Here is a 27,453-nt window from a genome sequence, read left to right as displayed (position 1 = left end):
GCAGAGCCATAAGCCAAGTGAGCATCAAATTTCATCATACTGGCATTTTGTATGCAGAACTCGGTAATATCAACTCGTTGCTGCAACTGAGAGCTGTTTTCTCTCTGTAGGGAGATTTCTTGTCACTCCAATCCACAGTTCAAGTAATTCTGGAAAAGAGGCTGTTGGCATGCAAACAATAACCTCCAGTTCCCAATGCTGCAAGCATTCCTTCATAAGCAGAGGGAAAAAGCGACCTTTGAAAGGCCTTGAGCGCACACAAGGCAAGCAATCCGCTTGTTAGCCAACAGGCATGAAAACAGAACACAAAATATGAGACTGCATCTGACCACGGGAATTCAAATGAGCCAGGCTATTCGGCCCTTCACGGCTGCTTTGGGGCCTCCATTTCTTCTTAGTTAAGTCACTGGGAACTCAAACATTACTGAGTATCTGTACTGCTAATAAATATAACAGGGCATGAGAAACAGAAAAAAAGACTAAAAGAAAAGTATCAGTGTGAACTACGTGAAAGAACAGAATGAAACAGGAGTTTCTTGTAATGCAGCTAATTTCACAGAAGGAAAAAAAAGCCAAAGGTGATTTTTAATTCGACGTTTAAAACAGAAACAGAAGAGTCACTTTTCTTCAGTGCACCTTCCTAAGACATGCTCCTAGCAGTCCAACTGACATGTCACAGGAGACAAGCAAGTCACTGTTGCCAAGCTCACATCAATGCAGCAAAGGCAAACGGAAGGTAAAGACATGGTGAATGCTTGTCTCGTAAATACAAGGGGATCAGCAAGCTTTGAAGCAAGCTGTAGCATTCTGGTTCCTAAGACTGAGCCTGCCACGCAGTATTGGAAGAGGAAGTCCAACTTGTGAACTGAAGTCTGATGGAAAGGGAGTGTCCTGGGGATGGGCAAAGAGCCTCTCCCTTCCCCGCTCTTCTCACCAGAAGTAAAGGAGGGAAAATGGCAATTTGCAGCCAGGAGCCGCAATCGCAGGTAGATTGCTGGCCATTCCCCTCAGCCTGGTATCTTGGCAGCAAAAGGGACTTTGGGAAAAAAGGCTCTGAATTTACTCCCTTGTTGTGGTGTATGAAGGCCGCCTGGGCTAACAGGGGGAAAGAGGGAACATAAGTATCCGTGCAAGAAGTCATGGCTCCCATGCTAGCCACGCAGACCAGGAGCACACTGGTGAAGAGGGCCGGGAGGCCAGCTGCGCCTGGCACGTCCTGCACACCCAAGGCTCCAGGCCCCGGTTGTCACTGCTCGCATCCAGCAGCCCTCAGCCCAACAGCGGCCGCTCTTCTCTACCCTGCGTCATCTAACACCAACCTGGGGGGAAAGCCCCCTGCTCAGTGTATGACAGGTAGTAGCCTCCCAGGCCATCAACTCCAACCCCTTCCATTCGTGCCAAGGAGACACGAGATGAAGAGTGGTTCACGTTATTAAATGGGGAGCCGTCATGCTGATAGCTGGCGGTGAGGGGAGGGCTTGGAGGCAGAGAGCAGAACAGAACAAGCTCTGACATAAGAGATGAGAAACGCTCGAGTACGCGCTTCTTATGGGAGCACTGGTTAAGTCCAGGGCGAGCAGCCCGGGACCAGGGGGGCTACCTCCCGATCAGACACCCGAATGCCAACCTGAACCCAGCACAGCCCCCACCGCCCCCCATACAAGAGCCAAGCGAGCCAGAGGACAGCAGGGTGGTGATGGGAAAAGAGAAATCACAGAAGCCCACATTAGTCACACTAAGAATTAACAAAAAAATAATAAAAACAAGTGAACGTACACGGCTTTTAACCAGCGAGGCAGCAGTGCTTCCCGCCGCGGGGCGCCACCCGCCCGCAGCTGGCTGACACCCCGTGAGGAAAGCAGCGAGCCGAGCCGAGCCGAGCCGAGCCGAGCCGAGCCGAGCCGAGCCGGAGGCCAGCGCACCCACCCACCTACCCCGCCCTCAGCCTCAGCGCTAGGAGGCAGTCACAAGGGGGACAACCGCCAATAGGAAGCCGCTACTCTGCATATTTCGCAAAGGCTTCTGGGAGGAAAACTTAAGGAAAAAACGGTAAAGCTTTCGAACTGTTTTAGCTTGAAGCGGTTTTTTCGCTACAGAGAGGTGATTCTGCGGTACCTGTCGCTGAATTTTCGGCCTCGGCGGCGTCGCCGTAACATAGAGCGGATTGGGTATTTTGACCGTTATATACCACTGCGGGCGGCACTGTATTTCGGATGTGAGGGCGATCTGGCTGCGACATCTGTCACCCCATTGATCGCCAGGGTTGATTCGGCTGATCTGGCTGGCTAGGCGGGTGTCCCCTTCCTCCCTCACCGCTCCATGTGCGTCCCTCCCGAAGCTGCGCGCTCGGTCGAAGAGGACGACCTTCCCCGATAGAGGCGTACCGTTCATCGGTCAAGGGTATACGGTAGCTGCGCTCCCCTGCTAGAACCTCCAAACAAGCTCAAGGTCCATTTGTAGGAGAACGTAGGGTAGTCAAGCTTCCAAGACTGCAGACACATCCAAGTGAGGCACTGCATGGGGCAGTCTGCCATTGTTTTGTGCTGCCAAACCCGCCAAGGCAGCCTTATTCGAACCACCTCAGAAACTCCCTCTTGCACATTCCCCATTCACACTGCATTGGGGAGGCTGCATGGGGAATTCCAATTACTTTATTTCCACCCCTGCAGGCTGTGCTCTGTTTACAACTTCTCCCACTTCCATCCCCCAGACACCTACAAATCCTTGAGCTCCTCACCTTACACACACACCAATTACAATCTAGCATCTTTGTACTTGAAGATGTATTTTTTTACCTAGTTCATCACTTGTACAATTCATTTTAAGCCCATTTGAACAGTTAGCAAAAGGGCTGGGTTTGTAAGTTATCATGTCTTCAGCTTCTACTGCCTTGAAAGCAGCAGGAGAAGGCTGAGGAGAGGCAACACAAGACACTGAGAACAATTATAGAATAGAACAGAACATTTCACTTGGAAGGGAGCTACAATGATCACCTAGTCCAAGTGCCTGTCTTTCTTCCAAGGTATTATGCATCTTCTGTTTTAATTCAGTGCTGCAGTTAGTTTCAGAGGAGTTGACATCCAAGGACTAAGCTATTAGCTTTACACAAAGCTCACCATATATTGCAGAAATTACATGCTTAGACTCAAATCACGTGGCCAATGAACCTGCAGAAAGAGCACAGCTGCCAGAAGGCAGTAGCCCTCTGAGAAGGCACCAAATGTAAGCCTTATTTTAAAAAAAAATGCCACAACTAAACAAACAAATGCACACCAAACTAAAGTGCTTTTATTAAAAACTGAATAAAAGATCAAGACTCTAGTCAGCCAGTATTTCTTCAAGAGTAACTTTATTCTGGGCAGGAGACTTGACACAGAAGGAATGAAACAAACATTTGTAACGTTTTTGAACAGAAACACTGAATAAAGAAGAACCCTTATTTCTTTATTCACTCTGACAATTCCACCTTCTCCTTCCATGTAAGTTCAAAAGTGTTCTTTCAATATATGTTTTCCTCCCCAAATTACAGAACATCCTACTCATATCAACAGCCTTATTAGATACAGAAATACCATGGAAGTGGGTTTTCTGGCTTGAGGGTTTTGTTTGCTAACATCATGGCACTTACACAATACTTTTAAGAAAATCTGGATTACAGAGGTGAATGAGTCCACTGTCAGGCTCCTTTATTTCCAACAGTCATTATTACATGTTATGCATAAGCCTGAGAAAATGTAAACAGTGGAATTCTAAAAACATTTTGCATAAAGATGCTGCTAAATATTAAAACACAGAGTAGTAGCTTATGTATGATAAATTCTCAGATATGCTGCTTGTCCAGATTTCAGTATAATAAAGACCTACATCTTTTCCGTATCTGTATTGCACACTGCGACAGCACGGTAAAATACACAGCTCAATCAACTCAGTCCTTATTCAAAAAGAACTTTTTCCAACTTCAGTAGGAATTTGCTTGAGTAAAGGCTACAAGTGTTGCCATTATATTCAGCTCATTTTCTGTCCCACTTAGTTAAAACTAGCAGAAGTGATTCTGAGTATCAAGATTATTAGCTTTTTTCCAAGATAAAGTCTTTAATTTGGGAAAGGAGGAGATATGCCAAAAAAAGTACTACTTCTTGTTCTGATCTTTTTGTTGGACTGACCAAAACCTGAATGCTGTAGTCAAGAAAATCACTGCAGGGCTGATAAAGGGTCAGAGATTACAGGCCAGGTTCAGATTCATCCAGTATTACTTTTAAACACGTGGAGCAGTCCCCACCCTTAGTAGAGAGACCCAGGCACCCCCAGAGGGCTACTAAGTTGTCTGGTGAGCTGAATTTCTCTTGAGATGATTCTCACTCACCACTGGTTTAAAGAGTCAGCTCACAACAAAGGAGCTCACACTTAGGTGCCTGCGGTTAGGTAGGATGAGTCCAAGCCTCAGCAGCCCATTCTCGTGACTTGTTCGTCTCCTGCTTCCACTAGTAGGAGTTAAGCGTATGGAACAGACTAGTTAAATTGCCTACTTAGGTCTAGGGACACTTAGGATAGGTTCAGGGTGTTCCCTCTTAAGACCAATAATTGAGTGATAAAATAAATTAAATGATATCTAGACATAAATACAGATACTTATTTCCACCAAGAGAAACAACTATCTTTCCAGTTCTAACACAAAAATATACATATTTCTGTTTCCACTTACCCAAAGACACCACCAGTGTGTGCTTTAGAAATCGAATGGCTGCTTTATTTTACTGCTATGCATTGGCATGACTGCTATGGAAGCAGTTAGGTATGGCTTGGAGCTAGTACTTGCTATGAACAAATAACAGCGTAGCTGGACACATAACATGTTCTTGGCATGTGTAAGTCTTACATGCATACTTTTTTTAATGCATAGACCCTTTTGCTCCCTTTTTGTCTTGTACTGTTTCACTGTGGACCAAGTCCATAAAAGCAAACAGCAACCAGTGCTCCTCACGGTTCCCCCCGCAGCACTGAGCCAGCAGCCTACTTTAGGGTACACTTTCTTCGAAACCCCAAACATTCTCCACAGGAAGTACTGAAGAGGCCAGCATGCGTTATCAGTCTCCAGTCCACAGTGGCTGCCCCTTGTGGGTGCCGGCAGATCCCACAGAGAGGATCTCACTGATGCACTAGCCATTCAGCTCCTTCGAAATGGCCAGATGCTGAGAACCATACCTGCTCTGATTCTTTTAGACTGGATTTAAGTCTCATAAAAACACAGTTTGCCTGATCTGTTCATAAAATGAGCTCAGAAAGGTGAGCATTTCTGTACACTTCTGCAGGAAGATGCATTTTCACAGCACACTTCAGTTTTGGTGGTGCTGTTTTATCTTCCTTCTGTGGAAGGAGGTGCAGGAACAGCCAAATGTTGACTGTGATCTACGTGAATCTTTTGCTGATGGCTGGACTCTGGCACGCCATTCCAGTGCAAAATTAACCCAGACTATGGTGCTATTTTCTTTTCTCTATAACCTGATAATTCATTTTCTCTTATACACTGAGTTAAACTGCTCTTCAAAGAAAGAACTGTATCAGTTTCTGTGAAATCAACTGCAATTTTAGAATGTTTTTTTTTAGCAGGACCAGGTAAGGTCCCATTTTTCCCAGTAGAGCCTGGGGGCCTAATTTACAGAAGCTGACATATTCTTCACATTGTAAGTGAAGAGGTATTGAAGTGAAGAAGAACTGAAGTGAGCTTAAACTGACTCATTTCCTCTGGAATTTTTTTTCCAAAAGTGATTTAAAACAGTTGTAAGAATTAAGTCAGCTGCATAGATACTGTTTCCTCAAACTCTACTGCAGGCCTATCACTAATACTTCGTTACTCTGAAACCAGCTTTGTAATTGTTAATAGTGTCTTAAATATGTCTTCAGATCTTAGATTCCCAACAACAACAAAAAAAGAAGAAACAGAATCTGATTTTTCTCCTTATAAATCATTAGAACATTTAAATGAATTTAACAGAGGTAGGTCCACATTCTATTTCATAGTGAATAATGCCAAGAAGCAACTTTGAAGCAGAACAAAAGAGCGCTGTGTCAGAAAACAGATCTACAGAAGGGTATTCAACCTTCACCAAATAAGAAGATTCCCCAAATTTGGTAAAAGCAAAAGAATGGAGCTGGAAAGCTGGACAGCAGTCCAACAAAAACCTTTGAAAGGCAAAAATAAATTTAGAAAAAAAAAGTGCCTATCACTGACTTTCAGCAGTCTCTCAGTGACCGCAAAGAAGAGTTTAGACAGTTAGTCACTCATTCCTTTGATGTCAGTTCAAAGCAAATGAGTATAGGACAACAGAAGTATGGCATCAAGGCGTGGCATCACTGAAATGATACATCCTCATTTAGACATTTTCTGAAGTTTATGTGCTAATGAATGCCCCTTTCTCAGTACTTCTCTTCCACTGCAATATTGCACCACTTTGCTTTTTTTACCCACTTTTATAAAAAAGTTGAATCTAATAAAGGAAAAGTTAAATTTTAAAAAAGTTCATTATAAAAATTTACCATATAAAAATGCGACCCCCCCAAGCCATATATACAAAATCTATCAGATTTATGAAAATAACTGGACCCAATTATATAACAAAACAATTTTATACAAAAAGGTACAAGATTGCATTCAAATTAATTCAAATAAAAGTAAAAAAACCCCGTCAAAATGCCTTGTTCATAGAAGATCTGTTTCTTTTAAATTTACAGGTATATAAAACAGTATCAGATTGTCTCACGTAAGCCACCATTTCATGGGAAACACGTGCTGGTTCAGAGAGTATTTCCACACATCACCGGTGAGCACCATACTTTGCAGACCAGTCAACACGCCCGTGGATTGGCTGAGCTGGTGGTGGGAGAGGCATTAACCTTGGTGTGCTTTTTGTAGGTGAATTGAACGATGGCCGTCCAAGATGGGGTCTTACTGACTTCAGAGAAGCATAATCTAAGGGACAAAAGAAAATGCCATGAGATAAAGGTTTAGTGAGTAGCTGTCCACATTGAACAGCAACTGGATGCAAGTCCAGATCCTTATTTCTTGAGGAAATAAGGCTCCTTTTTTAATAGAATTTGCTACTGTAAAACAATAGTGGATCCAATCCCTAAAACCTTATCAGACAAGGAGTATTTGTACCATTGATTTGACAAGAGTGAATTCTGTGCCAGCCCTCACACCAACCTCTAGGTCCCACTGAAATATGCTGTGGATAAAACCATGTATTTCATAAATAAACCAAATCCTTCTCCCTATGAAGTTCTGCAAGGTTACAAACTGTAGATTTACAAATAAAGCAGAGCAAAGCAAAGCAATGTAGTTCAGTGCTGCATATATACAGCATTACCAGAGAGCAAGGGACCAAGACGACTTCGGTACTATACTTACTAGAAGATGGATCCACAACTGGTGCTAACTGAACCCTCTGCCCAGCAGAGCCTACTTCCTTCTTCAGAAACGAAGGGATATAACCACTAGTTAGACCACTCGATCCTATGGGCCCTGAAAGAAATGGCAAGGAACACTTGAGCTCAACACAATGGATCTTCCATACTATCAACAGATGACAAAGGTGTGCACTGACGGGTCATATTCAAGATCAAGCCTGATCATGGACTGATGAAAACAAGAACTTCATTGAAGACACTAGAAATCCACAGAACCTATATATACCTGCCTTCAGGAGACTGTCAGCATCAGACTGCATTAACGATGAATGGCAAACAGGTACAAACTGTACTCTTAGAAGGGCAATTTCTGCTTCTCCCTGACATATCAGCATTTTCAAGGTTTCTCAAAGCTTTCAAAACTTAGCATTGCAGTTGGAATTATTTTGTTTGACTTTCAGCAACTGGGTCCTATGAATACACTCACTCTTGATTTCTATGCAGCGAGTCTGGGGCTCTGGTGCTACACAAAGCTCTTACCAAAGCCCGTAAGAGCGCAACTTAATGAAGTGGAACAGATTCATGTTCCAGATTTGCAAAGTCAGCTACAAAACTTGTCCCTAAGATGAGCAGGAAGAGATCTGACTGATCTGTAGGATAAGTCGTAGAAATTGGAACAAAAATAGTTATAAATAAAACAGTCTAGAGTCACAGCGCAGATGGACACTAAACAAGTTAGCATGCACAAATCAGATCCATCGCACATATGCCTATAATGTACTAGAGCAGCAGAGCAGGCAAAGCATATTGTGGGAAATTATGGTAATAAGTAAAAAAGGGAAAAACCTAATGATATCCTATGCAGCTACAAAAGAAGCAAAAAACTTGTGGAAGAGCCAGGAAGGAGACATATGCTACGTATATAGAGGTTCTCATGTAGTTTACCCATTTACAACATCCTCCCATCTTGAATCTTTAAAGAACAATTTTCTGATTAAATTACATCCAAAATTTTTGTTTTTTTAAACAGAGTTTCTAAGGAACCCGAATGTTTCTTTGGGCCAAGATTCAAGAGAAATTTTCTCAATCAAACATTTTCATAACAACATATGCAAAACAAGTACTGCACTGCAGAGCTGTAACATCACATGAAAACCTGAAGCCAGGAAAGATTTAGAGAGGAAATACATAGATACAATCTAGAAACATCAACATGTTTAAGTATATCTGGTAAAATCTAATGTAAAAATCTACAAATTAATTACTTCAAATCAAATAATAGGGTTTAAATACCTGAAATACCAAATGCCCCAAAAACCTGAAGAAGAAAAATTGAAGAGTTTTGCTTTTTGCCTGAATTTTTTAAAGCTACAATTACTTCACTAATTTAAACAGCAACAATTAAAAGACATGATGACAGATGATAAGATTTTTTTTTTGCTTTATTCACACAACAAGAGCGGTGTGTATGGCTAGTTCAATTTAGACCAGCTTCCTCCTCTATGACAGTCATTTATGCACCTGTTGGGCTAAAATACTTTCGAAACCTGAAAACATGACTTATAAAAACTGACGAGAGATACTGAAGGCAAGATTAAGTATTTCACATTGAATAGATCTAAGATGTCCAATCTTCTATGCATGTGGTACTTTAAACAAGACTTTTGGGGATTCATTAAAAGAGATTTCTATGTTTCAGTTTAAGGTAGTCTCCAAATTCAAGGAACAGTGCTCGTAACTGATTTCGACAGAAAGCACAAACACGGTAGCAAATATCTTCGGAGCTGACAATGTATTAGAAATGGGTGACCCCAAAATATGGCTGTCTGGAATTGCAGAGACATCACCTATTATCTTTTCTTAGAGCATTAAGCGCAGCTTCTTACCTGAATTCATCCTGTTAATACCTCCTCCCAAAACAGAAGCTTTCCCAGGCAAACCAGAACTGGGCCAGGGATTAGATGGAACAGACTCTTTGCTTGAAGTGGAGACTATGCTATTCCTCGTGCTTATTCCTATTGCAAAAATGCAAAAATTACCATGCTGAAATCTCTGTTGTTACAGGCTTGCATTCATTCCATCTGATGCACAATCTTAGAACAGATGTCCAGTTCACTGAACTTAACCAAAACCTTTTCACTCTTAACATGCCTCTCAGTTACTTCCCATCCTCTCATACAGGAATGCTATGACTAGTCATGGGCCCTAATCCTGCAAAGATAATAGTGTAAGTAGTTCCACTAGCATCAATGGCTGCTTATGTCAAGGGATAGGATCCTTACATCAACGCCACAAATATTCTCAAGTCGCAGAAGGCAAACCTTGCTACGTAAATGAAATCTATGCTTCATACCAAACACAGCATTTTACAGCTTTTAGCCTAATGGCGACAAGATAACCTGAGAGTAAATAACGGTAGATTACATTTCTCATAGTACTGTAGCCTTCTTTGGTATACTGACTGAAACCCCAGATTGTGCAAACAGTTTGCAGCAGAGTTCATGTGTCACGTATTACTTGTATTTAATAGATATCCCGTATTTAAGCAGGGTACCTAACATGTAAGGATGTGCTCACAGTTTATTGTAAAGCAAAAGCAGGCCTGGGATCAGTGTGCCTTACAACCTCCTCTAGTAACCCAACTTTTAGGTACCAAAACTCTACTTAAGTGATCCAATTTGAAAGTCATTGAAATTCATTGTTTCAGGAAAAAAGACTGAGTTTACCATCATGATACCTTCTAGTTTACTTAATTAATTTTGAAGTTTTAGTACTACAAGTGAATGAACATCTAACACTGCCTTTATAAACAGAAATTATGAAAAAGGATACATTTATATTCAGCTCATTTTAAATACAGGCAGGCATGCTGTCCACCTCCTGTATTTAATCCTGCCCCAGTGCTCGTCTCAGTATAGCAGAAGTTAACTTGAAGACAGGCATGCAAATCCTCTAGAGAGACATGGATTTGCATTCTATTTAACTCCATGTTACAGCAAAGCATATTCCCACTGTAAGTTAGCTTCTGTTGTTCATGGTATTATATACTCATGAAGTAAACGTCGTGCACTTTCTTTTCCAGTCTAGAAGACCAGTCTTATCCTTCTTAGGCAAACAAGGAATAGCTTGGCACATTAACAGACATTTTCTAACACACTTCAAAGTATGAAAGAGTATCCAGCAGGAGGAAGAAGTACCAACAATCTTGTCCCCTTCTTGTAAACAGGATTTATCTCAGTTGCTAAACTGCTAGAATGCAGTTTGTATCATGGCCATCTACATTAGTAAAGCTCTTGGTCTCCTGATTTTCTTTAAGCAGTAACTCCCCTCCACAAGCTCAAAGGATAAAGCCTAATGTACCAATGACTATTTCATACTGCTGTTGGAATTACAGGAAGAAAAAGAAACAAGTATTTTTTACTAACCAGGCAGATACCTAGAATGTCTCAAGTAGTGTTGCTTTGCTGCAGAAACTCGCAATGTGGGAGTGTCCTGCCGCGGAAAGGTTGCATGAGAAGGTGCACTGCTGCCAGAGCCTATAGGATCCGAAGGCTTCAGGTCCAAAATGCTTTCAAATCTATAACCCAAAAATTGCTACACTTAGTCCAATTCTTATAGCATATGTTTATCCACAGTTGGCCTTTTCATCTCCATCCCATCTTCAGGAATCATTTCCTCATACCGTATTTGCTACAGCATAAACACACAGACAACAGGGAGTATTTTCAGCCTGAAGCCATACAAGTGCCCCTGAAAATAAGATTTACGCTTCCAGTCCGCTTACATATTGCTTTTAAAGTTTTTATAAATCACACAGTAAGTTTTTCTGTACTATGTATGATCCATTGAAACTGCAGCTTAGAGTCACCCAAAACAGTTCACATGCGTGGAATACGTCAAAATGGTTCATATGTGAAATAGAAAGCATATATTCAAAGATTAACTTGGGAAGACTTAAGGTAAGCATAATTTTCAGCACGGAAAAATGAACAAGGAATTGTATAGAAGGGTGCACTGACCATCAAAAAATGTGTTGCAGTTCAAAGGTCAGCGTACAACAAGCAGCCAAGGCAAAGCAGGAGAGAGACAAGCTGCATGTCCTTTACTGGCCTGGATATATGTTTCTAGACCCACAGAAAGCATAAAGAGCAATATTATGAAAAAAGAGGTGAAGCCTAAGGAAATAAGACCAAATAGCACACAGACATAAAAGAAACCAACTTACCTGCAAAGAGTTTCATCACTCTGCCTCGTCTTGTTTTTCAAGTCCATCCTTGTGACGGAAGAGCTGAAATCAAGGTCTTCCAAGTCATCCCAGTCTTCAGAACTCTTCACTGTTCTAGCAAGATGTCCCCATCTTCGCCTAGTTTTTGGTTTAAGTTCACCATTTATATTCTCAGTCCCAGCAGATGTTTTCTGTTATGAAGATCGAAAAGAAACAAACCGACGCACTTACACCATAAACCAGGTGACAGGAACAAAGAGGACTTTTTTTTCCTGTCTCAAAGAGTAATAGTGGTAGTAGAGCTGTAACAACAGAATCTTAATCTTTCATTAAACATGCTAAGAACACAACCTGTAGCCTGTAGACATTATTACATACCTTCTGCATTTCATCCTGTAATAAAGTGCCTTGCACTGCCAGAGGAATAAATTTCACAGAATCACAGAATCACTAAGGTTGGAAAAGACCTGTAAGATCATCAAGTCCAACCATCAACCCAACACCACCATGCCCACTAAACCATGTCCCGCAGTGCCACATCTACACGTTTTTTGAATGCCTCCAGTGGTGGTGACTCCACCACCTAGGAGTCTCAGGTCTCAATTCCAATTCTATTTATATTTCACTATAGACCTCCCAAACAATTCGCTCACGCTCAATTTTTATTTCTTGACCCATCTTGGGAGTACAAAACTACATGCACCTTCCTGTTTCCACAAGCCTATGCCTAAACATCTATAAAATGTATTTTCATTTCAATACTATTTAATTTCTTTTCTCTCTGGCATCAATCCCATTAACATTCTGACCACTGTACATCCTTTTTACTTGTATGACATCACAGTGTCGTCCTTTAAGTGGTGCTTTACAACAAAGGGAAGCATGAAATGGCTTTGAAATGAGAAATCAACTTGCTTATTTTATAGTAACTGGATTTAGATTTTAATAGAGTAACTTCCAGTTTCTAGCAGAAAGTTGTAACTATTTTTTATTCCCATTTCCTGTCCTTTTAGTAAAGTGTAAGAACCTTGAAAGAGAACAAGAAAAAGAAACACAACTGGAGAAAAATCAGGCAGTATATCAGGAAGTGTATCTTATGCTAGATGGACGTTTACCTGCTGAGGAACTTTATTGTGAATTGCAGGCAGAAGAACCTGGTTAGACTTGTCCTCCTGTAAGTAGTTACTGTGCTCAGCCCCAGAGTTGTCAGTCTTATATGGGTATACCAAGTGCTGAGAAGACTGGCTTTGTTGAAAAGGCCTTGATGAAATGCGGGCGTGAGGTTTCGGAGGGGGTTGTGCTGGAGGGACAGGCTTAATATGCAGAGACGATTTATTATGGAGTTCCTTTTGTCTCTCCAGTTCCTGAATGCCCAGGGCGTGCCCAACCTGGAAGTACGGATACCGAAGCGCCTAAAACATGATGAAGATGTTAGAATTCAACTTAGGAAACCAAAGTTTTTAACTTACCCTAGCCCTATGTGATGGTACAAATATAATTTCCTTTTTTTCTGGGGTGGGAAACAGCAGAAGACCCATCTCTCAACGCTAGATTCTAGTGAGCACAACCCACTTCAGAGTAATGCTGCAATAATAGAAAAGTTTCAACAGATACCAAGTTACCAAATCCTCTGTGGACTTGCACAAAAGGAAAAGGTTCTGCAGAAGTAAGATACTTAACCAGGTATATGGCATTTAGAGGCATGCTTCATTATGTGCTGTGTCTTCATTTGTGTGTGTGCATGCGCATGTGCACACACATGCACACCTGTCATCACAGATTCAGCCATCAAGACTTGAATGACCCCAGAGACATACCATCTCTTCCATTCTTCAGTTCAAAGACTGAATCAAGTGAAAGAAATATAACCCTTATGAAAAATAGCCTCTCTCTTTTTTGGAAGACATGTTGGTAAAAATATCTTTATCCTGCCTTACAAGTAAGTAGGGATTTGTCAGTAAAGGCAATTCATCTCTGCCCATCTTGCTGTTTCAGGTATACTCATCTTCCCTTTCCCAAAGACAAACAGCTTCTAAAAGCTCAGATTCCTCATCATAGTTGTACCTTACTGTAAAACAATTGTTAATGGCTCTTAATACCAAGTTATAGTCAGTATTTTTTGTTTTTCATTACCTTTAAGAGTTCTTAATCTATTTTACTCTTTAACTGCTTTAATTAGCTTTAAAGCTTTTTATTAGAATTTGCACTGAAGGTCTAATATAATCACAAAGGTTCAGCTGTGGTCCTGCTGAAGTCAAGTCAGATTTGAACCCAGAATCACATCTGTTTTTCAAAAGGTGCCCCCCTCATTTCATCAGTTGTGGAGTACCACTACACTACTGATATCTGCAATCAGTGGCTACTGTCAAGAACATCAACTGGACCATTATATGTGCAATACTGATGACTTGGGCTATGCTTATGTACAGGATGTATGGGACATATCTACAATGCAATTGAGCTGAGACTGCCCTGCAAACTGCCTTGCATAAGCTAGCTGTACCCAAGCAACACTGGGCTGGATAAACAGTCAGGTGGATTGAAAGCTGGCTGAATGGCCAGGCCCAGAGGGTGGTGATCAGTGGAACAAAGTCTGGTTGGAGGCCCATAAGTACCAGTGCACCCCAGAGGTCAATATTGGGGCAAATACTGTTCAACATCTCCATTAATGATGGTGGTGCAGAGTGCATCCTCAGCAAGTTTGCTGATGACACAAAACTGGAAAGAGTGGCTGATACACCAGAGGGTCATGCTGCCATCCAGAGGGACCTTGACAGGCTGGAGAAATGGGCTGACAGGAACCTCATCAAGTTCAACAAGGGGAAATACCAAGTCCTGCACCTGGAGAGGAACAACCCCATGCACCAGTACGTGCTTGGGTCAAGACCTGGAAAGCAGCTTTGCAGAAAAAGACCTGATAGACACCAAGTTGAACATGAGCTACCAACATGCCCTTGCTGCAAATAAGGCTAAAGGTATCCTGGGCTGCATGAGCAGGATTATAGCCAGCAGATCGAGGGCAGTGATCCTCCCCCTCTGCTCAGCACTGGTGAGGCCACACCTGGAGTGCCGTGTCCAGTTTTGGGCTCTCCAGCAGAAGAAAGAAATGGACATAATGGAGAGAGTCCAGCGAAGGGCCACAAAGATGATTAAGGGAATGGAGCATCTTGCACAGGAGGAAAGACTAAGAGAGCTGGGACTGTTCAGCCTGGAGAAGAGAAGGTTCAGGGAGATCTTATCCCTTTCCCAAAGGGAAGGTGCAAAGAAGATGGAGCAAGGCTCTTTTCAGTAGTGTCCAGTGACAGGACCAGAGGCAATGGGCACAAACTGAAACACAGGGCATTCCCTCTGAACATCAGGAAACACTTTTTTACTGTGAGGGTGACTGAGCACTGGCACATGTTGCCTAGGGCAGGGGGGTTGGATGAGACAACCTCCAGAGGCCCCTTCCAACCTCAACCATTCCATGATTCTGTGGCGCCTACCAATAGCAATGAAAGAACAGCATCACTGCCTTCAGCCATACATCCTACCTTCACTCTGCTGCTATTCACAATGACTGGATTATACTTAATTCAGGTATACTTACACACACAGCAGTCACATATTTGATCATTAAGCACACACCCCATACAGTTGATGTTACATGTAAAAGATTGATTACTCTCATTTAAATACTCCCGTTTGTCTTGCAAATTGCTCTTGGCTTCCGCTCTCCTCCCTTCTAAGAACTGCACCCCTGAGCAACTGTTAAATGACTGTCTATAAAAGGTGTCTTGCAGCGAAAGGAAGCGTCATTTGCAGATGCGAGAAAAAGAAAACAAAACCAAACCTGACTAGCTGTTGGCCGCTTTTTGGGGTCCCACTGCAGCATGTCTCTCATGAGCTGCACCGCTTCACTGCTAGCATTAGGTATGAGAGATTTTAGGTTGTTAGGTACACACTGAGGCCAGCGAAAATTCATGGAGGCTGAAAGTTGGTAGCCTTCAGGCCAGTCATTCTGGAAGAATGAGATTTCCAGTCACAAAGAAAGTTCAGCTGTAAAATATCATAGTGCCTAAGTACACTAGCATATATTCTCCTATCAGTAACAGATTGTGCCCAGCTTACTCTAGACTATATTAAAGATTTCACTAGAAATTTTCACCTCAAACCTCTGGTGAGAGGTAAGTCTTGCTTTACATCCGACCAAGTCAAAGGCACAAATGGAATCAGGGATAAGACTTTTGCCATGATTCCAATTTCTAGCCTCTTAAACTATAGGTTTATATGCAATATGCAAGAGAAAATTAAATTTCTGCCTAATGAAATCACAGTCTAATAAAATCACAGTCTAATGAAATCACAGTCTAATGACTTTGTTTGCTGTTCAGGGGTCTATTTCTCCTCCTCTAAACGTCAGGTTTTATAGCATAATTACATAACGCTTATTTCACAGAAAGTAAGTTTTAATTTAGTTTACCACATCTAAGATCAATACCATACAAAGGCAGTAAACATGAAAATGTATTATTTTTATGCTTACTGCTATTGTGCCATTCTGTATTGTAGAACACCTCTAGTATTACTGCAGTGTGGAATGTCACTTTAGCTACCTTCTTTGGCGTCCCCAAGACCTGGCAAATTTTGAATATAGTATCAATTTCACTGGCGCCTGGGAAGAGAGGCCTCAGTGTGTAAACTTCTGCCATTATACAACCAACAGCCCAAATATCTATTGGAGAACTATAGCTGGTGGATCTCAGAAGGACTTCGGGAGCCCTGTACCTGTAAGAGTGAAAAAAAAAAAGAAACAAAAAATCCCAACAATCAACACAATTCAAACAGACATACATGAAACCATTCAGCTCTTCATTCTTTGCTGTTAAGGGCAAACATCCCTTAAAAAGCTCCTATCCTCTCCTATACATAAGGCTTCTTTTTTTCCTAGAATGAAGAATTAAAACCTACATAAGCTCTTGTAAGCTCTCTTATGCCTTCCCGACATACAGCAATCCCAGCACGTCCCACCTGCCTTATCAGGCTCCCTCTTTGTTCCTGTGCTGCTGCCATCTGTAAACCGTCTTGCACTAACGGAAGCTTTTAGAATCATGCCAAGCTTAAAGTAAAGTTTCATAAAGAGGAAACATCAAAAGTGGTATTACACTCAGCACAAATTTAATACATTACCTTCTTTAAAGGCTTGATTCTAAGTTTCACACAATGTAGGTGAATACTAGCACTTACCATCTTGTGGATACATAATCGGTGTAAGGAGGTCTAGACCGGATTTCTCGGGCTAAGCCAAAGTCTGCTATTTTCACAAGCTCTGGTCCCATGCAAAGGAGGTTTTCAGGTTTCAAGTCTCTGTGAAAGAACCCTAAAATTCAAATGAGATACTGACGTGCATTGCAATGCTACCCCCAGCTGTAGCCTTTACTTTCCACCTGGACTGCTTTGCTTTAGTTTTTATTGCTGAAGCTTGAATAGCACAACACAGAGTTCAAAGTCTTACTGACTAACTCTGCTGATCACATATAATGGTTGTTCAGTCAGACTGTGAAGAACAGTATACACAAGTCGACTATCTCATAACAATTCAGAGCATTCAGCCAGATAGCTCCCTTCCAAGTGACACTTCTTTAACATGAAAAATTTAAACCATTTTAATGTTAGTTTCATTCTACTTGTGTTGGAAACTGTGCAACAAAGACATCAAAAATTTTCCTTCAAAAGTTCTTTTAAATGGAATACAAATTAAAACATGAGGTAATTTTTTTGGACTTTGAAACTTTTTAAATCTGATAACATAATAATCTGCAAGCACTCAGTTACTCATCGCCCTATCAGACAGAGGATCTCAGCGTATTTTTTTAGTGCTCTCTGCAATCAGCAAAACTTGATCACAAATGAACATTTGGCAAGTGTTCTTTCAAAACAAATGAGAAAAGGACTAGAATATTACTGGCTACTGTCTCTGAAATTTGCTTCCACCCTTAGTCTTGAAAACTTGTCCTTATGCTTCTTTCTTGCAGGCATCTGAGATCACTGCTTCCTATATACAGTAGTATGCTATATACTCTGTAGTACCTTACTAGAGCTCTATGACCTCCTTTTCAGAGACCTTCCAACATGCTTCGTTTTTTCCATAGCTTTGAATATGCTCCCACAGAGAACAGAATAAACATTCACACAGGATGTGTCTACATTGTCCAGTGTAACTATATTAACTTTTGTTTGTTAGATTAATGCATGACAGCATTGAAGACATAGTGCTGTAGATTCTACCAATCAGCAGATTATGTCCTTCCTAGGGATATTAAGTAAATGCTCTGGTGCCAGCTTGAACTACTGCCTCTTTATGGAAGGTACCAGACAGAGCAATCAAAGTTGTTTTTAGCATTTAGTACAATCACGTCTGTGTTTTGCTGCACAGACATGCAATGCACCAACAGAATGCTTTTGAGGCAACTTATTTTATGGCAAACTTGTAAAAAGAGCAATCGATTGTGTATTCAAATATGAAAATATGCTTAGAGTTTGGATCGACAAAGAACAGAAATATCAGACTAGTGTGTAGCATGTCAGTGAACAGAAACAGTTAGTTTCAACAGAAAATTGTTCATTCCTTATAGTTATAGTAAGTTAAACAGCAGTAAAAAGTATTCTGAAAGGTTGTGATCCATTTGACAATTTATTAAAAAAGGTGGCTTAGATTTTTGCAAATAAATCATATTATTTCCCTGGTTTTAAATATTTCGTACCTCACTGGAACAGACTGGAATTTCTAGTTTGGTTTCAGAAGATTATCCAAACCCCATTAGAATAAAGAATAAAGCCATTACTTTAAAAATGTTTTGCAAAACAAAGTTAAATGTGTTCCTCAAGTGAACTGAAATGCTGGTCCTACAAGCCTTTCACTTCCAGGACTTTGGTGACTGATGTTAGTTCTCTGATAACACCGAGAGCTGACCAGAAACATACGCTACAGTGTATTTAGCAGGCAAAATTGCAGAGGGCAGCAAAACAACGTGAGGAAGTTATCATTAAAGTAAGTGATTTTTTTTATTAGTTAAGTTGGTCTTGTTACTACCAGCTGGTACACCAGCTTTAGTTTTTATCATTATTGTAAAAATTATTTGGAAGGCCTGCAATGAAAACTGTTTAGACTTTATTACTTTAAGTGTATCTTACAGAGAATGTGTATTTTATGCAGGTATCTGTGTGTACCTTGAGAAAAGAGTAATTTTTCCTTTAGTCTCAATCTCAGGGGACCTCTAAATCGATCAACAAATGTGCCCATTAACATCAGATGAATTTTAGAACATGGCCAGCTGCCAGTTTGAGAAAGTAGAAATCTACAGAAAAGGAACTGAGCAAGCCTCCATTGGCAAAATATCAGGCAACTATAAAATACGAATATTTTCAGTAATCTGAATCTCTCACATAATGCCATTCTTTTGATCACTCCCTTTACTGAAGTTAGTAATGTAATTGTTAGTGTACTCATTAAAAAACTTACACAGACATTATCCTGCTCTAATTCAAAATGTTTACAGCTAAAACATAACCTACCATGCTTATGGATAAATGCAAGGCCTTGCAGGATCTGATACATAATATTCCTAACTGTAGACTCAGGAAACAGTCTGTTTCTGTGGGATAAAAGAAAAGGGAGGAAATAAATATTAATGATTAAGTTCACACATTAGCTTATGCTATCTAATGAGCCAAAGATAAAAGGTAACAATGACAATAGAACTGCTAGAGACATTTTAAGCATTCTCATGTAGTTTATTTCTCCAGTAAAATTTACACAGTATTTGCAGAACTTCCGTATTACATTATATTAAGACTATGTGACATCGTGTTAAGACTATGTGGGACAGTGAATAAAAAGAAAATTGGCCAAACTGAACAAACCTTAACATGAACAGGTTATGAGGCAGGCTCCTCAAGACAGCAAGGGTTCATGTTAATTTAGCGCTTTTCACGCACAGTTTCTTCTGGCCTCTCTTCTAGAGCATATACAAAAGCCATATTTTCGACTCTCCCTTGTTATTATCTAACAGCTGATGTGTTACTTCTTTCTCTTCTGTTATCTGAAAAAACAGTCTCATCTGCTACCACTGAGAACAAGAGGCTCTTCTCCTCTTAATATTCAGGCAAGAAGATCAGCCATGGCAGGCAGTTTTATGATAGCCCCCCTTACCAAGAGATGATTCTGATCAAACAGCTCTCTACCGGCTGCCTCTGTGCATACCAAAACACAGTAGAGATGGGTTTGGGTGGAAATCAGTGACAATTTTATTCAGAAAGAGCCTAACAGTGAATGAAGAAGATGGCCTGGGCCTTATTCAATTTCCTGATATTGATTCCTCTCAAAAAAACTGACCATCGCATATTTCAGAAGTGAGATCAGCTACTAGAGTCAGCTTTTCATATTTGCTTGCTTATTTTTTTAATTACAGCAGAAAGAGAGTCATATTTCCTCTACAGTTCCTTACAGCAAGACTGGCAATTTTAACTAACACTTAAGCAAATAAATCACATTCTTGAAGGTTTGATTTATACAATGTCTAACCAGTCCGAGGCCTAGCTAAACCCCAGAGAATACGATGTATAGCACACTTTTACAGGCATCTGCCCTTTTTATTTTCATAACGAGGTAGCATTTATCAAGCATTTCTAAGAAATTCCTAAAGATAATTGGTTTGTACATTATGCACTCCAACCATTTTCTCAAGCTTCATCATTTCATATAATTAAAAATCACCATCCATATAATGCGCCCAATTTAGTTGAAGCTGTTCTATAACTGTGCATGCATAGTAAGTATTTTTATGCTTAAAAAGGTATTTTGTGTAGTATTCACAGAAATATGTTATAACAATAACCTCACTTCATTAAAACAAGTAAGACTACTGTCATCTCCCAGGCTGATTCTATGGCCTCCTCAGAGAACAATTCAAAGCAGGGTGCTATTTTGCCCCAAATTATCCTCTGGAGGATGCTATCACGGCCCAAAAGCTAAAATTAAGACTTTATTAATGCTCCAGCAAATATCAAAAAGCTAGATTTTATTGAGAATGCTGACAAATAAAACAGGCAGTCTTTGTACATGTCAGTTCAAATTGCAAGGAAAAAAAATATTCCTAGAAGCAATCCAGAATTTGACCCCTCATGATTACTGTTTTGACCACTTTTTATTTATTCATTTATTTGAGGAAGCCATAACGGAAGAGGTGGTGATACCACCCTCTAATAGAAAAAGCATTGCTGGTTGGACTACTTACCTAGAAATCAAAAGTTCTAGGTTCAATGCCTCCTCAGCGTGAGGGCTGTTAAAAGTCCACAGTTTCTAACTCTCAAAAGAGTGCCCTACTTATCTGCCAGGCTACTCTGGGAGGAGACACTGGAAACTCCACTAAACTGTTTGGGATATGCTCAACAGCTCCTACTGCAGCACACAGCTTTAAGCAATAGTGATCTAAGTCTAAACAAATGATCCAAAGTCCTCTGAAAAGTAATAGGGGTGTTAAAAGCACATTACTCAAGTAATTAATTTGTATCAGGAATGGGTGATGCTGTTACATACCTTTCTTTCATTAACTGATAAAGATTTTCCTTCATGTATTCAAACACAAAATACAGATGATCATTTTCCCTGATAACTTCTTTCAGCTTTACTACATTGGCATGGTTTAATTTCTTCAAAGACTAGAAACAGAAAATACAAACAGGATTTTAGAAGGGTCTTACTCTAATGAAAAAGAAAAAAACTTTCACTGATGCAGAAGACTTGGCTTCAAAAATTCTTCAGTATTTTAAATAATTAGACAGCTCTGAGAACAAAGACCAGATCTCCAAATATTACCAGATACATATACAGTATATGTATCAATTTAATGTGCTGGTCATTCAAAAGCCAGCTATCTGGCATCACAGCAGGCACCAAAACAATTGCATTTTCTCCATAAGTAACTTCCTACTCGCAGAATTCACACTCTTCTTGTATTGGCACTGGCAATAGTCAGATTAGACTAAGGACTAAATATAACCCTGGAAATTCTTCCCTGGTACTGTGGATTAATCCCGGTGGGCAGCTGAGCTCACTCATCCCCTGCAGCAGGATGAGGGAAAGAATCGGAAGAGCAGAAAGTGAGAAAACTCGTGGGTTGAGATAAAGACAGTTTAATATGTAAAGCAAAAGCTGCGCACGCAAGCAAAGCAAAATAAGGAATTCATTCACTGCTCCCCATCAGCAGGCAGGTGTTCAGCCATCTCCAGGAAAGCAGAGCTTCATCACATGTAATGCTTACTTGGGAAGACAAAAGCCATCACTCTGAATGTCCCCCCTTCCTCCTCCTCCTTCCCCCAGCTTTTTATTCCTGAGCACGATGTCATATGGAATACACCTTTGGTCAGCTGTCCTGGCTGTGTCCCCTCCCAGCCTCTTGCCCAGCATCAGCCTACTGGCTGGCAGGGAAGCATAAGAAAGGTTTGAGGTTGTGCAAGCACTGCTCAGCAGTAACTAAAACACCACTGTGTTATCAACACTGTTTGGGTCACAAATCCAAAACACAGACCTATTCAAGCTGCTACGATGAAAATTAACTCTATCCCAGCAAAAAACAGCACACTTGGGTCTTCATTCTCCCCTCTTTTTAGATTTTCAGTATATTCTACATTCATTCTTGCTGTAGCAACAGAGTACCAATATGTGGTACTGTAAGAAAAGTGACCTAGGTTTTCTGCATGTTTGCAACAGTGATAGCAAGGACCAGAAATTAAGGGAGGTTCTTAGAACATTCCCCTAAAGCTTTGCTGGTATCAGAATTTCATCCTAAATGTCTGTCCCCAAACCAACTATCCAGAAACAACTGCATGTACAAAGGTTACAGCTGAACAAAGGGCATGTGTTCTCAAGCTCTGAAAAACAAACACCAATCAACTCCAGGTTTTGTGATAGGAAAGCTCTCTCACTCACTCACCACTCACCGCAAGGAGGAAGCAGCTCTACAACCAAATGATTTTATGTGAGACTGCAGAATTTTAATAAGAATTTTTATAAGACTACAGACACCCCGTTCAAATGAAGAGCCAGGAAACGGAATTGTAGTGCCATATGCCATAGGTCATTTTGAGGGGAGTTTTTGATAAAAGGGGTGGAAAGAATTTGATGTTACCCCAAAATGTGACAGTGATCATCTAATTTAAAGTCAACCATTAAATGAAACAAGTACCTTAACCTCTCGAAGGTTCATGCATTCTTCCCAGGAATAAAACTTTCTCTTCATTCTACAATAGTAGAGGGAAAAAAACCCCAATTAATACATGGTCAACATCAGCTGGTCTTAGACCTGTAAGTCTCATTACATCTTAACAAATCAGTTCTTCCATCAAAATATAACGTGTTATCTCCTTTGTCAAAAAACCTCATATCTCTAGACAAGGTAGACTCTAAAAGAATTTAAAAGCATTACTATTACACAGGATTGCCTTTTTTCATATGTGTATCTTGCTGCAAAAAATTCAGAGCCTTCAACAAGTCAGGGCATGCTATTTTTCCTTCCAGTATACAACGTGGTGGAGTGGAATCTAGTTGTAAAAAGGACAAGGGTTATGACAGTTATGAACAACTCAGACTAAGTTTTGAAACAAATCTAATGAAGACCAAATTACATCACTTCACTGGGTCTCTCTTGCTCCTCTTCTCTTTTAATTTCTCTGTAATTTCAATACCTTTTCCCTCTAAGTTGTATTTCTTCATTTTTCAGTGTCCACTTCCACTGCTCCTCATGTTTCTCTCTCCCTTGCAAGCTGCGCCTATCATGCCAACTGCTTTTCGAATTCTGCCTTCCCTTTCAAGCTTGTAAGCAACTCTGCTCTAACAGAAACAAACTGCATGGCAGATCCATTTTCTCCTAAGCCAGAATATAACTCTAAATGTGGTATCTGTGTGTAACGTATGGTCCTGTTTGTTCATATGCATTTTGATTACACCTCAGTTCTTTTACACGTAACTCTATGCTTTAGGACCAAGAGGATGAAGGCTCACGTGTACACACACACAGAGAAGAGCACAGATTAAACTTACAAAAACACCCAACTGCTTAAGAGTCTGGATTCAGAGAGAGTTAGGCACCCTTTGAAGACCTGAGTCTTTGTCAGAATTTAACAGTAATTCAGTATTACTTATTATTTTAGTAAGTTTCCAGTTTGAAATCAACTCTTGTGATTAGAATAGTTTAAGAACTACAAGCCCTTTATTTTGTGAAGTGGTCTGTGGTGTTTTTTTGTTGTTTAAGCAGTGTTTTTGCAGTTACTGTCTTGTGCGTTCAGCCACCAAGTAATTTCTGTCCTTCATAATGGATTGGCATTAATGTGTAAGCTAAGAGAGTACTATCTTCTGGTTTGTTCTGAAATTTTTGAGTTTCTACCATGTTGCAAAATGAAAATCAAAGGTGCCTCTGGCAAGGTTTGATACAGGAAAAATACCCTCAGCACAAAGGGTTTAGAAAATTGCTAAAGCCAGCTATTGACTGTTCATACAAAACAGCATTGTACTGAAAGCTCTTTTGACAAATATGTCCTGGGTCACGGTCGCTATTTCAGGAAGGTACCTGCAATGCTTTACAGCTGTCTCTTATGACAACTAGGACAAATGAGCCATTTACAAACTGAGATCACTGCTGAAGTAGATTTCTCAACAAGTTTTAAGAAAATCTTAAGCTGAAAAGACCAATATGTAATAGCATATAAAGAGACAGATAATGGACAATGAGATACATTGTGTTAATTATCACTGCAGTATTAACATTACACTGGAAATTAGACCATGAAATGTATGTTCCATGCAAGCAGCAGGGAAGGAGCTGCAGATTCTAAAGCAGCATTGCAGAATACTCTAAATAATACACATAATACATGTTTGACTGCACATAGTAGCAGAGCACTGTTACAATAAGCTTATATATCTCACCCTCTTTATCTTCTGCTGGGGCTTTGGAGAATACAAGGAACTTGAGCTTTGCATGCTGTCCCAATACAATTCCAAATACAACAGTTGTGTGGAATGTAAAGTACTCAAGCCAGCACGACCAAGTGATGCAGACCATAGAATGGAAAAACCTGGACCATCCACTGTTAAGTAACAAATGATAATACTTACTTTTTAATGGCTATTAGCTCTCCAGAGTCAATGCTTCTCCCTAGGAGGACAGAGCCGTAGGTCCCATCACCAAGCTGTCTGATAGTTGTGTACCTATTCATGATGAGGATACTTTAGCTGCAAGCGCATTTCAGTCCTTAGTGGTTCTTGTGTTTCTCCTCCGAGTGTAACCAGTTCTTTCTGTGGCAGCATAAATATAGAGCACTCAGGACAGTGTGAACAGTTGCAGGAATCATGTTTTCAAGACTTAGCCTTTGGTCTGAAAGCACAGAACATAATCCGTTTGATTTCTGTACCCTTCCAAAATTGCTCGTTTGCAGACTCCATTCTCCTCCAAGAGATATTCCTTGTAAGCTACACACCAACACTCGTCTTGGTCCCTCACCAGAAAAGGCCAGCCTGTATCTGGATGTAACTAGTTACATTCCCCAAATCCACTAAAGCTAGAGGTACTTTACAGCAAGCTTGCATGCAGCCCTAATGGGAGAAACTATTAGTAAAAGCAGAGGATAAAGTCTCACAGTTTGGAAAAAATAGTTTGCTATCAGAAAAATGAAGCGTTACAATAAGATAGGAAGGAATCTGTTCTAGCCAAATTATCAGACATGTAAGTCACCGTCTCACAAGTTGTACTACCATCAGTTAAAACAAAACGATTTCCTTACTTTCCATAGGTCCTATGTCAGAGATATAGCCATATGTATTCCCTTAAACAAAGTCTTCAGAGGAAGAATATTATATTCATGTCAGATAAGACCAAACATATTTCACTACAGTAGCCCTAAGCATGAATCAGTCTCTAGAAGTAGTGGCTACATCAGACTATTTATCTGAACTTCTGTCCTGACACTGCATAAACAACAGAATGCTAGATAATAAAGCAAAAAAAATCTTATTCCCTCATTTAATCTAATTGTTGCTAGTTTTTCCTACACTTAGTTTAGAATAAATGTGATCTACTCTATGTAAATTAACTATACATTTGGAATAACAGAATTCCCCTGCAATCAGACTTTGGTCCCTGCATTCTCTTTTTCTCCAACTCTAAGAGGACAGGAATAATCATGGCTGGTGACTTTTGCTTTCTGTAACCTGCATTTAAACTACATTTCCACAGTATTTTTTTTGTAGCAGCCTTAAATGTCTCCTCCACCTTACTGTATTTCACAAAGACAAATTATAATGTTAAAAGTAATGGGATTATGTTGCTTGAACTCTGAGCTGACATCAATGCAGAGCCACAATCCTGTAGATGCAAGATGTTGTGAACACCCTTCACCCTTTGTTTTCAGTCTTCTAAGCCTATTAGTCCCACTAACACTGATACAGAAACAAACAAACAAAAATCAGGAAATATGACGTTAATATACCTTTTGACAATTTTACACATCGTGTATAAAAAGAAACAGCATGTCTTTAACATTATCTTAGACACTGGGTAGTGTCTAGGAAGGATTGCCCTCTAGCAGTACCTGTTTCTCTCCACACACTACCACAGAGCAGTTTAAATTGGAGACCTAATCCCACATTTTGTACTACTTGCTAAGGAACACAGAGCCTATACGTAAGAACGGCACTTTGGAGTACCAGTTTGGTTTTGGCTGTGCACCTGCATAGTACAAAGCTGTGTTTAGGCAATGTTCTGCACCCAGGTTAAAAAGCTTTGGTTACTCCAGCTGGTCAATGATTGCATGGCAACTCAGAAGCCTTGGCTTCCAGGCCTCTACTCAAATCCTTGGCGAAAATTTTAAACAATGATAAAGCCTTGCATGGTCTCCTACTTTGAAAATGTAATAGTTATTAGTATCCAAACAGATAATTTTGTACAGTAACTTCAAATTGAAACAGACTGGACTTGTGGATTTTTCAGCACATACTCCCCTAATGACAGAGTTCTGAAATCGTAATCATAACAGATGCGATGGCTTACAATTCATGGACCATTATGCTACCCCTAGCTTACCATTCACATATCCCTTTCCAGGGGACTGTGACTGCAGAGTGAAGGAGCATATTTGCCTCATGTTTGATAACCACAGCAAACCAAAATATGCGCAACACTGCTAGCACATGACACTGCTAGTAATAGTCACCAATGGCTATCAAGGACAGATCGTTTATCTGATGTCTCTTGAATAGATGAAGTGGTGAACATAACAGCCTATTCCTCACTGGGGATACTAATTTAAGCCCCTCTCCATTCCACAGCTACTGCTTTTCACAAAACTTGTAAGAAGTTATCTTTGCGACTCCAGCTCTGCTGTCGAACATGACCAAAATAGACAAATGAATTTAAGTATTTTTGTGGCATAAAGGGGAGGCAAAGAACCTGGAGTGGAAAAAACAGTCAGAAAACAGAGATTTCAGTGAGAAATGCATGTTAAAAAACATGCCAGGACACACAGAAGTTAACACGGCTCCTATGGAAGCACAAATCCACCTGTATGAAAATCCACTGAACAAAACCTAAATAAAGCCTTCTTTGGTTATTTAAATCAGTACCACTTCTTGTTGAGCTTAACAGTGAAGTTGTTTTTAAAAATCTATTGTACTTTGCAAGATTTATATTCTGTTCTTAACACCTTCTGCTATCTCTCACCTTCAACTACGGGAATAAACTAAACCTTAGCCTGCAGACTGTTTCACCTAAGTAGAGTCCCACTGAAATCAC

The 27,453-nt window shown here is 40.3% G+C and overlaps 1 protein-coding gene across 1 annotated transcript; it reads right to left on the bottom strand.

Annotated features, from left to right (window-relative positions):
- Positions 1–3,342: 3,342 nt before the first annotated feature.
- Positions 3,343–25,034, bottom strand: CILK1 (ciliogenesis associated kinase 1). Its single transcript, XM_009815495.2, has 13 exons — positions 24,783–25,034; positions 22,855–22,909; positions 21,207–21,328; positions 19,184–19,263; positions 16,856–16,988; positions 16,225–16,396; positions 15,462–15,629; positions 12,745–13,041; positions 11,630–11,820; positions 10,830–10,981; positions 9,291–9,419; positions 7,406–7,519; positions 3,343–6,967 (listed from the first exon to the last, which is right to left on the bottom strand). Exons 1-13 carry the CDS (start codon positions 24,881–24,883, stop codon positions 6,813–6,815), a joined length of 1,869 nt encoding a protein of 622 aa, XP_009813797.1. The 5' UTR covers positions 24,884–25,034; the 3' UTR covers positions 3,343–6,812.
- Positions 25,035–27,453: the final 2,419 nt, after the last annotated feature.

This window comes from Gavia stellata, chromosome 2 (assembly GCF_030936135.1).
Source record: "Gavia stellata isolate bGavSte3 chromosome 2, bGavSte3.hap2, whole genome shotgun sequence".
Lineage (NCBI taxonomy): Eukaryota > Metazoa > Chordata > Aves > Gaviiformes > Gaviidae > Gavia > Gavia stellata.
This window is presented reverse-complemented; position numbering and strand designations above follow the sequence as displayed.

What these genes read in the sequence shown, in the direction of transcription:
- CILK1 (XM_009815495.2), bottom strand. Translation starts at nt 24,883, where the DNA reads ATGAATAGGTACACAACTATCAGACAGCTTGGTGATGGGACCTACGGC. An exon ending in TCTTGGGGACGCCAAAGAAG is followed by an intron (nt 15,630 to 16,224) that starts GTAGCTAAAGTG and finishes TCATTCTTCCAG; the next exon opens with AATGACTGGCCTGAAGGCTA. An exon ending in ACAATAAAGTTCCTCAGCAG is followed by an intron (nt 11,821 to 12,744) that starts GTAAACGTCCAT and finishes TCTTCATAACAG; the next exon opens with AAAACATCTGCTGGGACTGA.